The sequence below is a fragment of the Zeus faber genome (assembly GCF_960531495.2).
Source record: "Zeus faber genome assembly, chromosome: 15".
NCBI classification, from domain to species: Eukaryota; Metazoa; Chordata; class Actinopteri; order Zeiformes; family Zeidae; genus Zeus; species Zeus faber.
Window position 1 is genome coordinate 7776803 of NC_137194.1, and position 15413 is coordinate 7792215.

Sequence of the window (15413 nt, forward strand, 5' to 3'; positions counted from 1 at the left end):
ATGGTCATTGTTTAAGATTTTTCTGTTTTGCTAGATGTACATGGCTTTGAGTAAGTTATTACATCATATTACATTAAGAAATGTTAAATAATATTAAAGTAGAAAGTCAGAATTACCAAATGCCTAAATACAAAACAAATAAACCACCAGAATAATTAAAGTATTAACTCAATGTAAGTATTGAACTGCATCAGACCAGAAAACTGCTTGAGTGTGATAGGTGAACGCACAAAGGATGTGAATTAATTAATTATTGTTTAGTTCCAGCAGCCAGTACAGACCACAGCAGAGGAAACACATGGAAATTTGTGTCGTAGCCACAACAATAAATCAATAAAAACAGTTGGAGAGGATGAGATGTATGGCTCCATTCCTCTGCTTACCTCCTTTCCAAAATCTTCAACAATGCCTTCATCTCCCATTCAGTTATAGTTTTTTTTAAGCAGTTTTAATTATACATTATTCGCGGTACTGCCATTATTACTGGTGCTATTACTATATTTACAATTATTACTATATCCTGACTGCATCATCAGTGATATTGTTATTACTGTAAAGTACTGCACTGTACTTCCACAACCATCTGGATATAATTATGAGCGTTTTCGCGCCTGGCTGAAAATTTGAATGTCCCCATCTGCCAGTGCGGTCAACAATTCCATGGTAACAGCAAGTTCCATCCATCAGAGACGTCGACGTTACACTGAAGATTGTGTGTAGTGTAGTACTTCTCCAAGACATTGTGAATAAAACATGTTTTTCTTAAAACAAGGTGTGTATCATACAGATTTGTGGCTTCTACAGGAGCAAAAATGAATTATTATATACATTACATTATATTTTCTCAAATATTTATCATGGTATAAGTGCGGTAGTGGGGGGTGGTTTTGGCACCATCTGCAGGTGGGGAGAGCCAGCACGGGCAACCGGAAGGGGATGCAGCTCACCCGCTCCTGACAGCGAGGCTGGGCTCCATTCCTGTGTGGTGACGTTGCAGCATGTGCCTGCAAGTGTGGAGGGTCGGGTGACACTGGGCGTTTTTTTCCAATGAACCAACATTTTGCATATCTGGACTTTGGAGTTAACTCTTAAATACACGTCACCTCTATTAACCAGCAGAACCAGCAGTTCAGGCACATGGAAACTCTGTAGATCGCAATTTTTTTTTTTCAAGGAATGTTAGAAATTCTAATGCATTTCATTTTCTCACTGCTCGAATTCAAATTTTAACACTACAGGCTGTGCAGTAGACATTTTTAAAAAACGTCACAGCAGAATTCAAAAAGGGCTCACTGTCTCATTAAAATATTTCAAATCCAAATTCCCAACGGCAAAAGGGAGGAGCCCCTGTATAGGCAAAATCCTACTTTCCCCTTTCTACAATAACATGTTATTCGAACACTATCTTAACAGCACACATTCCAAGCAAGTACTCCCCATTCCCTGTTCACATACAGTGGGGCAAAAAAGTATTTAGTCAGCCACCAATTGTGCAAGTTCTCCCACTTCAAAAGATGAGAGAGGCCTGTTATTTTCATCATAGGTAAACCTCAACTATGAGAGACAAAATGAGAAAAAAAAAATCCAGAAAATCACATTGTCTGATTTTTAAAGAATTTATTTGCAAATTATGGTGGAAAATAAGTATTTGGTCAATAACAAAAGTTCATCTCAATACTTTGTTATTTACCCTTTGTTTGCAATGATAGAGGTCAAACGTTTTCTGTAAGTCTTCACAAGGTTTTCACACACTGTTGCTGGTATTCTGGCCCATTCCTCCATGCAGATCTCCTCTAGAGCAGTGATGTTTTGGGGCTGTCGCTGGGCAACACAGACTTTCAACTCCCTCCAAAGATTTTCTATGGGGTTGAGATCTGGAGACTGGCTAGGCCACTCCAGGACCTTGAAATGCTTCTTACGAAGCCACTCCTTCGTTGCCCAGGCGGTGTGTTTGGGATCATTGTCATGCTGAAAGACCCAGCCACGTTTCATCTTCAATGCCCTTGCTGATGGAAGGAGGTTTTCACTCAAAATCTCACGGTACATGGCCCCATTTATTCTTTCCTTTACACGGATCAATCGTCCTGGTTCCTTTGCAGAAAAACAGCCCCAAAGCATGATGTAGATATGGTGTTCTTTGGATGCAACTCAGCTTTCTTTCTCCTCCAAACACGACAAGTTGAGTTTTTACCAAAAAGTTCTATTTTGGTTTCATCTGACCATATGACATTCTCCCAATCCTCTTCTGGATCATCCAAATGCTCTCTAGCAAACTTCAGACGGGCCTGGACATGTACTGGCTTAAGCAGGGGGACACGTCTGGCACTGCAGGATTTGAGTCCCTGGCGGCGTAGTGTGTTACTGATGGTAGCCTTTGTTACTTTGGTCCCAGCTCTCTGCAGGTCATTCACTAGGTCCCCCCGTGTGGTTCTGGGATGTTTGCTCACCGTTCTTGTGATCATTTTGACCCCACGGGGTGAGATCTTGCGTGGAGCCCCAGATCAAGGGAGATTATCAGTGGTCTTGTATGTCTTCCATTTTCTAATAATTGCTCCCACAGTTGATTTCTTCACAACAAGCTGCTTACCTATTGCAGATTCAGTCTTCCCAGCCTGGTGCAGGTCTACAATTTTGTTTCTGGTGTCCTTTGACAGCTCTTTGGTCTTGGCCATAGTGGAGTTTGGAGTGTGACTGTTTGAGGTTGTGGACACGTGTCTTTTATACTGATAAGGAGTTCAAACAGGTGCCATTAATACAGGTAATGAGTGGAGGACAGAGGAGCCTCTTAAAGAAAAAGTTACAGGTCTGTGAAAGCCAGAAATCTTGCTTGTTTGTAGGTGACCGAACACTTATTTTACTGGGGAATTTACCAATTAATTCATTAAAAGTCCTACAATGTGATTTCCTGGATTATTTCCCCCTATTCTGTCTCTCATAGTCGAAGTGTAGCTATGATGAATATTACAGGCCTCTCTCATCTTTTTAAGTGGGAGAATTTGCACAATTGGTGGCTGACTAAATACTTTTTTGCCCCACTGTAAACAACAGGATACCTGTGACCCACTTAATGGACATACAGAGACCCACAGATTTTGCCACGACACCCCCGGCGCTGATAGTCATAACTTCGAGATGGAACTAAAACTCATTCCAGAGACAGTGGCGCAGCCTCCGATTCGTGAACACCCTGGTGTTGTTTGAGACGGCTTTTAGATTGAAAGGTCTTCCCACACGGCTCACAGCGATATGGTCTCTTCCCAGTGTGAATATGCTGATGTCTCTTGAGATAATTGAGGCAACTGAATCTCTTCCCACACTGTTCACAGTGATATGGTTTCTCTCCTGTATGAATGCGCAGATGTATTTTTAGATCGCCGTTCGTCATAAAGCTCCGCCCACACTGTTCACAGCCGTACGGTTTCTCTCCCGTGTGACTACGCAGATGTACTTTGAGATGATCCGACTGAATGAAGCTTTTCCCACACTCTTCACAGTGATATGGTTTCTCTCCGGTGTGAAGACGCTGATGTCTCTTGAGAGCATAATTTGTATTAAAACTCTTCCCACACTCTTCACAACAATATGGTTTCTCTCCTGTGTGAATGCGCTGATGTTTCTTGAGATAACCACTGTCATTAAAGCACTTCCCACACTGTTCACAGGGGAAAGATTTCTCCCCTGTATGGCTACACTGATGTATCTTCAGGTAGCTTGGTGCAGTACAATCCTTCCCACACTGTTCACAGTCGTATAGCTTGTGGGAAATGAAAGACTTACCACAACAGTGACAAGTTTGACTTTGTTGCGAGTCTCGCCGTTTCCGGGTGGTTCCAGAGTTTCCTATTAGAGGAGATTCTGCCGAGGGGAGGAGACGCTCTACTCTGATTTCTCCACTTTCTGGCTGGTGGACGCAAGGCTCCCCGTTTCCACTCTTCATGTGGTTATCGGAGATTGGAGATGTGAAGGAGGACAGACACTCGGGACAGCAAAATCCCTTAGTAGGAACTAACTGGGATTTCCCTGCTGGAGGAAGAGAGGGAGAGAAAGAAATCAGAGAGGACGTTAAGAATTTAGGACGTAGTGAGTAAAAACGTGTCAAGTAGTAAAGCAGCGAAGTGACTGCACCATATTCAGCTTCAGAAACAAAAGGTATGTCCTTTTTATTTTATGACATAATCTCTTTAAAGTGATCAGGAAATTACAGACCTTGCCACCAAGGTTCCACTGTGATTTTCTCCAAAGTAAAGTAGGAGCAAGTAGATCCCACTATCAGTAATATAAATAGTATCTGTAATAGTATTTATGCTCATTGACGAAGGGATTAATCATTGGATTATCTTAGTTATAACAAATAAAGGTAAATATTTGGACTAAGGTAGAAATGCATTTTATATTCTACTACTTGCATGACATCGTATAAATAAGGGATATTAGATATATTGATTTGAAATACTTTTTTCAAGAATTCCTATTCCCTTCCGCTAAGAAGGATAGTCCACAACAAGTCACAATAAATGCATCTTGGGTATTATCTATTTCTCTTATGACTGAGACGTATCAACTATCTTTGTCTATTTCAGTTTTGTGTGGATCGAAAGATATCTTTTTGTTTATTAAAATAGCCACTCTTTTTCCTGCAGCAGTGCAGTATGTGATGCGTAGAAGACATATGTGGAGAATAATAATTTCTAACTGGTCGTTATTTTTAGCAAGGTGTGTTTCCTGCAGAAAAGGAATATCTACTTTATCTTTCTCAAACTCCTGTGCTGTCCACTTTATTTTATAGGGTTATTTCATCCATTTATCTCATTAATTTTAAATCGATTCATTTTCAGATTTTACCAGATCACCTTCTTTCTCCCTCAATGTTCCGCAATATTACAAAGTCTGAGGTTTTATTTCGTACATATTGTACCTTGTCCAGCTCCTTCAATTTCTCAGTTTTCCTCGAGGGTAAATGTGTGTAACCTTTAGGCAAACAAGGCATACATTTCACACAAACAGTACTTTTCCAAAAGAGGAGCCCAGTCTACATAAGACACCTTTCTCCTAATGTTCAGACTTCCCGCACGCTGCTTTGTTGTATGCTGTAAAACAATCTTAATCTAAATTTGATCACAATAAATAACCATTTGTATTATTGTAATCCGAGACGCAGGCTCAGACGTGAGTTTAGCACCTCAAAATATCTACGTCTGAATTTCCACAAAAATTTGGCGAAGACACGTTCCACTCGGTCAACTCCCTCGTCCAAACGTTCAACTGCCTTGTTAGGTCTTTTAGTTCCATCTTCATTTCATAAAATCTTTTCTACGTTACCGCTCTGGATTCAGAAAAATTGTTTCTTAAATCTTTCTTAAATGGGAGATGAGGCCGTGTATCGCCTGCGTAGTATCCATTGTTTGTTCAGTTTGATCTAAAATCTCTCTTTCTGGTTATAGACAAGCACAAGGATCTGAGCCACTTTGACAAGGGACCAAATTGTGATGGCTAGACGACCGGATCAGAGCATCTCCAAAACAACAGGTCTGGTGGTGTGTTCCTGGTATGCAGTGGTGAGCACCTACCAAAAGTGGTCCAAGGAAGGACAACCGGTTAACCGTGTACAGGTTCATGGGCGCCCATGGGTTCATTGATGAGCGTGAGGAGTGAAGCCTAGCCTCGCAGCTCGATGCGTATGGGGCTGCATAGCCGCAGACCGGCCAGAGTGCCCATGCTGACCGCTGTCCACAATAGGCACGTGAGCGTTAGAACAGGACCACGGAGCAATGGAAGGAGGTGGACTGGTCTGATGAATCACATTTTCTTTTACATCATGTGGATGGCTGGGGTTAGGGTTCAATCTGATCAAGCATCTATGGGATGGCCTCGCAAATTACAGGACTTAAAGAATCTGCTGCTAACGTCTTGGTGCCAGATACCACAGGACACCTTCAGAGGTCTTGTGGAGTCCATGCCGCAACAGATCAGAACTGTTTTGGTGGCACGAGGGGGAGCTACACAATATTTGTGGCTATTAGTGGCGGTTTTAATGTTGTGGCTGATCAGTGTATATTTTAATTATTTATGGGAGTCGACCGCGAGAATAGTTTAAGCAGACATGCTCCGTGGCTTACGCCTGAATCCCAAAGGTTTGACATATAATTACTGCTCTCACCATTCATCCACAGTTCCTTCCCCCTGCCATGCAGCCTAAAATAGTCTGTTTTAGAAATGCATGATGGACCTGTAGTTCCTGTGCACGTTGCAATATTCCTCTAAAATCCATGACTTTTTTTCAAATTCTCTCTATTTTAAAAACGCAAATCTAATTCAATAAAAGTCAAATCTGCTCCTGTTACATTTCAGACTAACTGAATGAAAAATCTGTATGAACCCACCTACTGGGAGAAAACCTTTGTAGTAGAAAGCAGAGGTAAACCCCTTTCTATAACACAAGGCTTTAAGGAACACTCAATGATCTGACTAAACTACAAATGTCAATTGTGTTTAATTAGTATCGTGAACATCTATAGTGCTTTTTCTTTATTTTTATTAAATGGAGAAACAACTATAGAGGCAGTTATTACCTGCTGACAGTGAACCAGTCAACTAGGACAGGACAGCTTGGTAGCAGAAAAAAATAAAAAATACTTACCTGACTGAGGTTCTCCGGTCTCCTTCCGATCTTCATCACTGTCTTCAGTCTCCGTTTCAGAACATTGTGAAGAGAAAAACTGCTCAGCACCAGCTGGATCTAAAACAGCAGCTGGATCTGACCTACTGGCTGCTTCTGACACTCCCCAGTCCTCTCCATCAGCTTCTGTTTTCACCTGTTCAGTTAAGGTTCTGGCTAGAGGTTCTGCATTTCTCTTCTCCTCAGTTTGGCTTTGATTTGGCCACTTGGCGCACTCTTCATCATGTTTAGTTTTCAAAGGGAAAGGAGAGAAGGGGAACTTGGTGATACCAGCCTCCTGATGGACACAGACTTCCTCTTCTTCCTTTTTAATGTGCGGGGGCCCTGGCTCCTCCTGGCCCAGACTGGGGCTCCGTTCCTGCTGCTCGGGGGGAAGCTCCTCTTTACAGACTGAGAGCTGCTGGAGCTCTGGAGGCAACACTGAAATACACATAGAGAGATGTGTGAAACCATGTACTCAAGTGACTACCTGCAGGAACGGCACGCACCGTTTTTTTTTGTCTCCGATTTCCTCTGTAACAATTAATCCGTCCACAAACAAAGTTATTTTTAACAACCTCGTGTTTATTACATATTAGAAAAGGTTTACAGTGTGAAGCTGCTTCTCATACTATTCCCTGGGATGCCAGTTTCATGTGACGTATGCGGCACCTGCGGACGAGGGGCTCCACCAATTTTGAATGAAAGAATAGAGAAGAGTTTGAAAATAAGCTTATAAAGCGGTGAAAGGTTCCTATTTCTATCTGCATACGCCATGGCCAGAACAGCCCGTGCAAATAAACAAAACGTGCTTTTTCGCCTTTAAATAGAAACCCAGAAAGCTGTTCGCTGCTGAAACTTAGTGCCGTGACAAGTTAATAGCGCCGCCATCTTGGCGCGGGGTCTGGTTGTGGGGACTGAACGCCACTGTTGTGGGAAAAGGTTAAAAAAGTGTACCGTTTCGTGCTGCATAATGTCCAGCAATTATTTTGTGTCGAACTGTACCGATATAACCATTTATAAATATCTCTAGAATTTGACCCGAGTGTGCCAGTGCGCGTCGTGAACTCCGCGCCAAGATGGCGGTCTAACGTTTGCGTCTGGCTCAGCGCACTGATGAGCGGACTCCGAGAGAACAGTGGGCTGTGGTGTGTCCATGGTAACCTCTCTGTGGACACATGGCCCACAGCGATTGCAGCGACCGGGTGGACAGACAGATGGTGGACAGATGATGAATGGACAAGACATTAGTGCGTCGTACAGACCCACTCTGTGAAGCTTGACCCCGGGTCTGAGTATTAAAGCCAGCACTTGGTGCAGCCTGCAGATCTCCTGCTCCGAGCGCCTCCGTCTGCTCTCACAATCCGCCACGTAGCCTTCGAGCTCCCTGAGAATGTCCTCGCCTGCTGCTGTCAGCTTCTCGCTCACTAGAACGCTCACTTCTTTGCCCGCCTTCACCTCTTCGCACAGGAATAAAACCTCCCCGACCGCCGCAGAAACTCGCGCTTGCATCGAAACTCTGAACAGACGGAGCCGTTCGGCCATCGTCCCGTGGCTTCCGCTCAAAGCCTCGTCGCCCCCGGCTTGGGAAGGTTGAAGGCTCCTGTCCGCACCCGACGGCGTCACCAGCGGGGACGTGAGCGCCGCGATCTTCTTCCGGGTCAACGAGTGCCGCTTGTCTCGTGCGTCCCGTTCTTTGTAGGACGGCAGCGCCCCCCCCCCCCCCCCCTCGTGGAGAACGTTCAACGTAATGAATGTGAATGGACGATAAAATAAGTTCATATGAAATCAATCCCTGGTGGATAAATAATGTTACATTTTATAATGACATCATTTTAACACCTAATCACAGCATGTTCTACCCATTCCTTTTTTTCCCCCGGGCGCGTCCACGTACGCTGCCCACTGCTCCTGGCTGTGGCCCCGGAGGAAGGACAAGCCAGGATGGGTCAAATGCAGAGGAACCATTTCACCGGCCACCATCCAAAAGCATGTGCGTGTGTGTGTGTGCAAGCATGTGTTGCAGTGTGGTGTGTTGTGTGACAAATGAAGACTGTTTCTTCTTCTTCTTCTTCTTTCTTCCTCCGAGAAAACCTACACTGTCCTGTTGGGATCTTGGATGTGTTAGGTGTAGTGTCTTATTAAGGCTACTCTGCCTCTTCCTTAGACTTTAATGATGCTTTCTTTTTGTCTGCTCCTCCTCCAGGTCTTGCACCTGCAACGATGGTTAGCCGTTCAGGGGCCGATGGACAACGACACGCTCTAACTCATTTATTTTTTTGGAGAAGGCCTGGAGTGAAAGACAATAACACATTATTTTCTTTGTTAAATCCTCTCGGGCGACACATTTCACACATCAGGACAAGCCACAGAAATAGGGGAACGGAATGTTGAAAGATAACTAACTAATTTGCATAGGTGGTCTGATAAAAATAAATATGATACAGATACAAAATTATAAAGAAATAATTTAAAAAAATTAAGGATATACTGCAAGTACTCCAATGACGGTTTCTTTCTTAAACAAAATAAATGACAGTGAGAGGTTTTCTCTTTGCACACCCCATGCAGATCTGCAGGAAGCAGAAGTCCAAAGTGGCTCCATAGAACAATGTGACCTACCAATAGGACAGGCAGTTCTTTGTGTCCATTGGAAATTTTGTGTTGAACAAAGTGGATATTATATGTGGAGTGCCCCAAGGTTCGATTCTAGGCTCATTATTGTTTAACCTCTATATTCTCCCGCTTGCACATATTATAAAGAAACACAAAATAAATTACCATAATTATGCAGATGATTCACAACTGTACATATCCCTATCTCCTGATGACCTACTCCTAATACACTACCTCACTCAGGGTGTTAATGATATGAATGCATGGATGTCACAGAACTTTTTACAACTGAACAAAGATAAAACAGAAATACTCATCTTTGGTGCAAAGGTTCAAAGACAGAAACTTGCAGCTCATCTCAGTTCTCTGTCTACGGTGACTAAGAATGAAGCCAAAAATCTGGGTGTAATCATAGATGGCAATCTAAATTTTCAGAGCCATATCAATCACATCACAAAATCTGCCTTCTACCATCTAAAAAACATTTCAAAATTAAGAGGCTTCCTGTCAATAGCAGACTCAGACAGAATTAATCCATGCATTCATGAAGAGTAGATTGGACTACTGAAATGGCCTATTCACCGGCCTCTCAAAATCATCTGTGCAGCGACTTCAGTAAATCCGAAATGCGGCTGCATGTGTTCTCACTGGGACAAAAAAGTTTGAACATATCCGTGGTGGATGGGGTGGCTTAGGTAACCACACCTGATGCTCGTTGGTTGGGCTAACAAGCATCAGGTTTAAAACCCCCGTCCACACTCAGTCAGGAGGAGCCCTGTGTCATGACATGTTCCATCTGCTCCTGGCTAATTCCACCTAGCCGCATCTCTACAATAAACTGGTGTGATCAACCCCCCCATCGTCTGGGTCTCTGTGCCGGAGGTCCCTGAACATGCCACTGGGTGGCGTGCGGTAGCGCCCAATGTGGGGCTCCAGCACAGGGAAGAGACACAGAAGGGCTGTCCAAAGATGCCCTGGAGCCACCACCGGTCAAACGGGCGGCCCCAGCACCAACCGTCTTCCGAATGGCAGCACCAGCACCGGGGGGGGGGTCCAGCAGAGCAGCACCACAGGTAATCGCTAGAAAATAGCTTCTCCACGCCCAGCAGGCATCACCAGGACAATCCAGCAGCCAGGCCACCCCTCCAAGCAGCCCCCGCAGCAGCCAAGTCCGGCCACGCCGTCACCAGCAGCCCGAGGCCCTACGCTCCAGAAGGGAGGAGGTGGCAGTCTGTCGGCACCATGATGGAAGGAGGCCAGTCGATTGTGCTGCTCCAGGGAACCCAGGTCTTCTGGGAGGGGAACTGTTTTTTGGGGTTTTTTGGACATTTATTTTTGTATGAGGTACGGGAACCCTGTTTCAGAGTCCGTTTTAAAGCATTTATTTTCATTTTTGTTCTCCGCTTGGAGGGGGGCGAGTAGGCTTCGGCCAGGATTTCCTCCTGGCCACAGTTTATTGTTGCGGGCATGTGGTGGATGGGATGGCTTGAGCAGCCACACCTGATGCTAGTTGGTTGGGCTAATGAGCATCAGGTTTAAATTCCCTGTCCACACACTCAGTCAAGGAGGAGCCCTGTGTCATGACATGTCCCATCTGCTCCTGGCTAATTCCACCTAGCCTCAGCTCTACAATAAACTGGTGTTTACAACCCCGCGTTGTCTGTGCCGGAGGTCCCTGAAAATGCCACTGGTGTGGTAAATCTGCCACAACATCACACCTGTTCTTAGATCTCTACATTGGCTGCCTGTCAATACAATAACTGATTTTAAATTCTGCTACTTGTATATAAAGCTATAAATGGCCTTGCACCTCAGTATATGAAAGAAGAAGCAAGAACTCTCAGGTCCACAGGCAGTGGTCTTTTAACTATCCATCGTACCGACTCTAAAGCAGGAGAGGCTGCCTTATGTATCTCTGCCCCAAGTAAATGCAACACCCTGGCAAGGGACCTGAGAGAGGCCCCCACACTGAACACTTTTAAAAGCAGGTTAAAATCCTTGCTGTTCACTTGTGTGTGAGCGCTGATTGGGCCGCCTCACATGTATCACTACCATACCAGCGCACTGTGTGTTTACAGTGAGCGGATCATAAGAAGGATGTGTTTTCAGAGAGGGTCAAAAGGATCTCCCTCCCGAGATCTGAATAAAAACTTGACCCTTCATTTAGGGATGCTAATTAAGCACCGTGACTGGATTGAGATGAGATGGTGCACATTGTTGAAATTTCTGTTTCCGGTGAGGACTACCACTTCCAGTTCCAGTGACGTCTTTGTGTGTGTTACTTTGTTGAATCGTCTTCCAACTATACCTGATTTGGAGTACGGAATTTGGATTGTTCGCAGTGATATCCTTGCTATTTCCTGGCTTTGACCCTCACTTGAACTGTTTTTGGTATTTTGGAATGTGGACTTTAGCTTGGTCCGTGTTGACTGTTCTTGTGATTGCCGAGACATTTTCTGCTGCTGTTTATATTGTTTCTGTTTGCCGCTGCTGTTTCTGTTGTTGCTGCTGATGTTCTTTCTGCTGCTATTCTTGTTTCTGCGGCTGCTGTGGATTGTCACATGGGAAAGACCGATAGCCAATTTGAGGCCAAGCTGAACGAAACAGAAGTCCTAACCACAACAGCAGCCATGGCAGAAAATACGAACGCTGCAAAGTATTAAACTGGAGCTGCAACATGTACAGTCAATGTTTACGCCATCTCCATGACTTTATTCATTGTTTTAATTTTTCCCTTTAAGATTTTCTGTAAAAGAAATGTGCAAAAAAAATTACATTGCTAGTTCTAGCCCGTCGTCCACTATGTTTTATTCTGAAGTCACGTTTGGTCACATGAGGGTTCTGGTTTTGAGAGTGGGGACTAACCTCACGTAGCCACACCTCCATGTGAAGAACTTGTATGGCTTCATGATATTAGGACTCTGGTTGTTGGTGAATGGAATATGTTAGTGTGTGTGGTGTGCTGTTTGGGCACATTGTTGCTCTCCACACACTATTGGAACAAAACTGTTAAATGTCTCATATGTAATGTGTGGGGTCTCTCACATTTTCAACATCCATTAATTCTGAGATGATCTTGTAGTGTAGGCCAGGCAGGGTTCAACCACTTCTTGCTGCAGCTCGCTGTACAGGAGCTGATATCCTACATCAGGCTGCTCAGGTATAGTTCTAATTGTAATAAAAATTAATGTATAATTAAAACTGCTTAAAAAAAGTTTAACTGAATGGGCGATGAAGGCAATGTTGAAGGTTTTGTACCCAGAGGGAAGCAGAGGAATGGAGCCACAGATCGCATCCTGTCCAACTGTTTTATTGACTTGTTGTGGCTACGACACAAATTTCCATGTGTTTCCTCTGCTGTGGTCTGTACTGGCTGCTGGAACTAAACCATAATTCATTCATTCACATCCTTTGTACATTCACTCATCACACTCTCAAGCAGTTTCCTGGTGTGATGCAGTTGAATACTTCATTGAATTAATACTTTACTCATTTCTGGTAGTTTATAAGTGTTGTGTTAGGGAATTTAGGAATTCTGACTACTTACCTTGATAATATTTAACATTTCTTGATGTAATATGATGCAATACCTTATTCAAAGCCATGTTCATCTATCAAAAAAGATCAAATCTTAAACAATGACCATTTATACAAACAAGAAGGAAAAAGCAGAACAGGTAGGCAGAACCCCCAAAACAGGAAATTCAAGTGTTGTTCAGTGGGGAAACACAAAACATACAGAGTAACAGGACATACAGTCATTATAATATACACATGGGTCTGCAGTAAGCAATCAAACGGGAAACATTGTATTAAGTTTAAAAAAGAAAGCAGCTCAAACTCATAGCATGGCGATTAAATCAAATGCAAAAGAAAAATGTTGCTGTGGTTGTGAAAAGTAGGAGCATGGAAGTATTATTGATAGCAGTGTCAGCATTATAAGAGTAGAATGATGTGGAGATCAGTCCTTCTATGACGTGTTGGGTGGTCCTGAAAAGGACCGTTGGTTCAGCACTACAGGCTGTGGTTACTTGGAGCTGGTGTACTTGGTGACGGCCTTGGTGCCCTCGGACACGGCGTGCTTGGCCAGCTCCCCCGGGAGCAGCAGGCGGACGGAGGTCTGGATCTCCCTGGAGGTGATGGTGGAACGCTTGTTGTAGTGAGCCAGACGAGAGGCCTCACCTGCGATGCGCTCGAAGATGTCATTGACGAACGAGTTCATGACTACCATGGCCTTGGAGGAGATCCCGGTGTCGGGGTGGACCTGCTTCAGCACTTTGTACACGTAGATGGCGTAGCTCTCCTTCCTGGTCTTTCTGCGCTTCCTTCCGCCCTTGACGGCGGCCTTGGACACAGCTTTCTTGGAGCCCTTCTTGGGCGCAGACTTGGCGGCTTGTTCAGGCATGATGATCGTGCCGCAACAAACAACACGAATGAAAAGCTGAGGGGCGGTGCTGCTCTCTATATAACACTCATGCAAAGCAGCCTCTGGGACTCTCTGAATTTCATTGGCCAGTGCTTGCATGACACATAGCACACACCACTAGGTTTCAAACTGACAAATAGAGGCAGATTGGCGGATGAACACAGATGTACTTGAATTTAACCGTTTCCCGGTTCCCAGTTTATTCTAATGTATATGCATCACACTTTCATAATGTACTTAATAATAATACTATAATATACTATTCCTTTTCTGCAACACATCAGAGACCAGATGGGATCTATTCTAACTGATGTATACTTTACACAAACACAAAGATTCATTAACACCATAGTTCCGTTATTCCGTCACCAATATTTATAACTGTTTGTCAGAAGTCATATTTGTTCTTCTCGTGGGCTGCTTACAATCTCACTGTTTCCTGCAACACGTGCTGCTGTGTATGTTCTGCATGTTCATTTTAATAGTGGGTGTAGGTGTACCAGCTGTGTCATTCATGGATAAAATATAAAACATAAAATGATGTACATTAAACTCAATCTGTTGAGCCTGTGTTTTCCTCTTGGGAATAAATATGTTGTGATACAAGATGTATGTATGTATTTGTGAGTTGAACTTAACATCAAAAGCCATTTGTCAGTATATACACTGACATTGAGCAATTTGTATTTATATGTACACCACACAAAGCAGTTGCAACAAAGGGTTTATGAACATGAGGTAAGAAAGTCACACGTCATTTACACAAGGGGTCAGGCTCCTTTGAGGAGGTTTGGGGGGCCCTGAAAAGGGCCTTTGTTTAATTGGGTTGTTAGAGCGATTAACCTCCGAAACCGTACAGAGTGCGGCCCTGCCTCTTCAGGGCATAGACCACATCCATGGCAGTGACGGTCTTTCTCTTGGCGTGCTCAGTGTAGGTAACAGCATCACGGATCACGTTCTCCAGGAACACCTTGAGCACACCACGGGTCTCCTCGTAGATCAGACCGGAGATACGCTTCACACCGCCGCGACGAGCCAGACGGCGAATAGCGGGTTTGGTGATTCCCTGGATGTTGTCACGGAGAACCTTGCGGTGACGCTTGGCGCCTCCTTTGCCCAGTCCCTTTCCTCCTTTGCCACGACCGCTCATGTTTGCAGATCAAGTGGAAACAAGCTCTAACAACTTCTTGTGTCAGCCTGTTCATTGACAGCTTTCCTGCGGACGTAGAGGAGAGCACACTAGTCCGTGGTGCTAGTCATGCAGGTATTGTTTCGTCATCACGCGCCACAATTCAAATTTGCGCGGGCTTCAGTCCTGTACGTCTGAAGAACAAAAAGCATTACACAACATTAAACAAAGGGAAACCAGCATCCCGCTTTTATTTTGTGAGAGTGAGAATGAAATTCTAACCTATCAATGCCACCCACAACTCCCCGCGGTGGCGTACTTTCATCAGGTAAGTTTATGTATCTGTGCCCCCCTCCCCTACCCCCTCGAAACTCAAAGAATATCTGCCCGTTCATATAAATCTCAAACAGTGTGGGACTGACTCTGTTAACTCCTGTGGTGAAATTCAAGTTAAAAAAAAAAAGTGCAGGTCACAAGAGATTAAAACAACAGTTGTACACATGTAGTGTGTGTGTGTGTGCATATATTACACATATTAACACAATCTACATATAGTGTGTGAAATATTTTAACTTAAGAGCCCAAAA

At 44.1% G+C, this 15413-nt stretch overlaps 3 protein-coding genes across 3 annotated transcripts; all 3 read right to left on the bottom strand.

Moving 5' to 3' along the window:
- Window positions 1–844: 844 nt before the first annotated feature.
- On the bottom strand, window positions 845–8200 carry LOC307240711 (uncharacterized protein; the record flags this gene model as incomplete). The annotated part of the gene is made up of 4 exons (XM_080014558.1): window positions 845–897; window positions 948–1004; window positions 6947–7096; window positions 7921–8200. The coding sequence occupies 4 exons, from the start codon at window positions 8198–8200 to the stop codon at window positions 845–847; spliced, it is 540 nt and encodes a 179-aa protein (XP_079870684.1).
- A 5001-nt stretch (window positions 8201–13201) lies between these two features.
- Window positions 13202–13676, bottom strand: LOC307241031 (histone H2B 1/2-like; the record flags this gene model as incomplete). Its single annotated transcript, XM_080014989.1, has 1 exon — window positions 13202–13676. The coding sequence occupies one exon, from the start codon at window positions 13674–13676 to the stop codon at window positions 13299–13301; it is 378 nt and encodes a 125-aa protein (XP_079871115.1). The 3' UTR covers window positions 13202–13298.
- Window positions 13677–14535: 859 nt separating this feature from the next.
- On the bottom strand, window positions 14536–14847 carry LOC307241035 (histone H4; the record flags this gene model as incomplete). Its single annotated transcript, XM_080014993.1, has 1 exon — window positions 14536–14847. The coding sequence occupies one exon, from the start codon at window positions 14845–14847 to the stop codon at window positions 14536–14538; it is 312 nt and encodes a 103-aa protein (XP_079871119.1).
- Window positions 14848–15413: the final 566 nt, after the last annotated feature.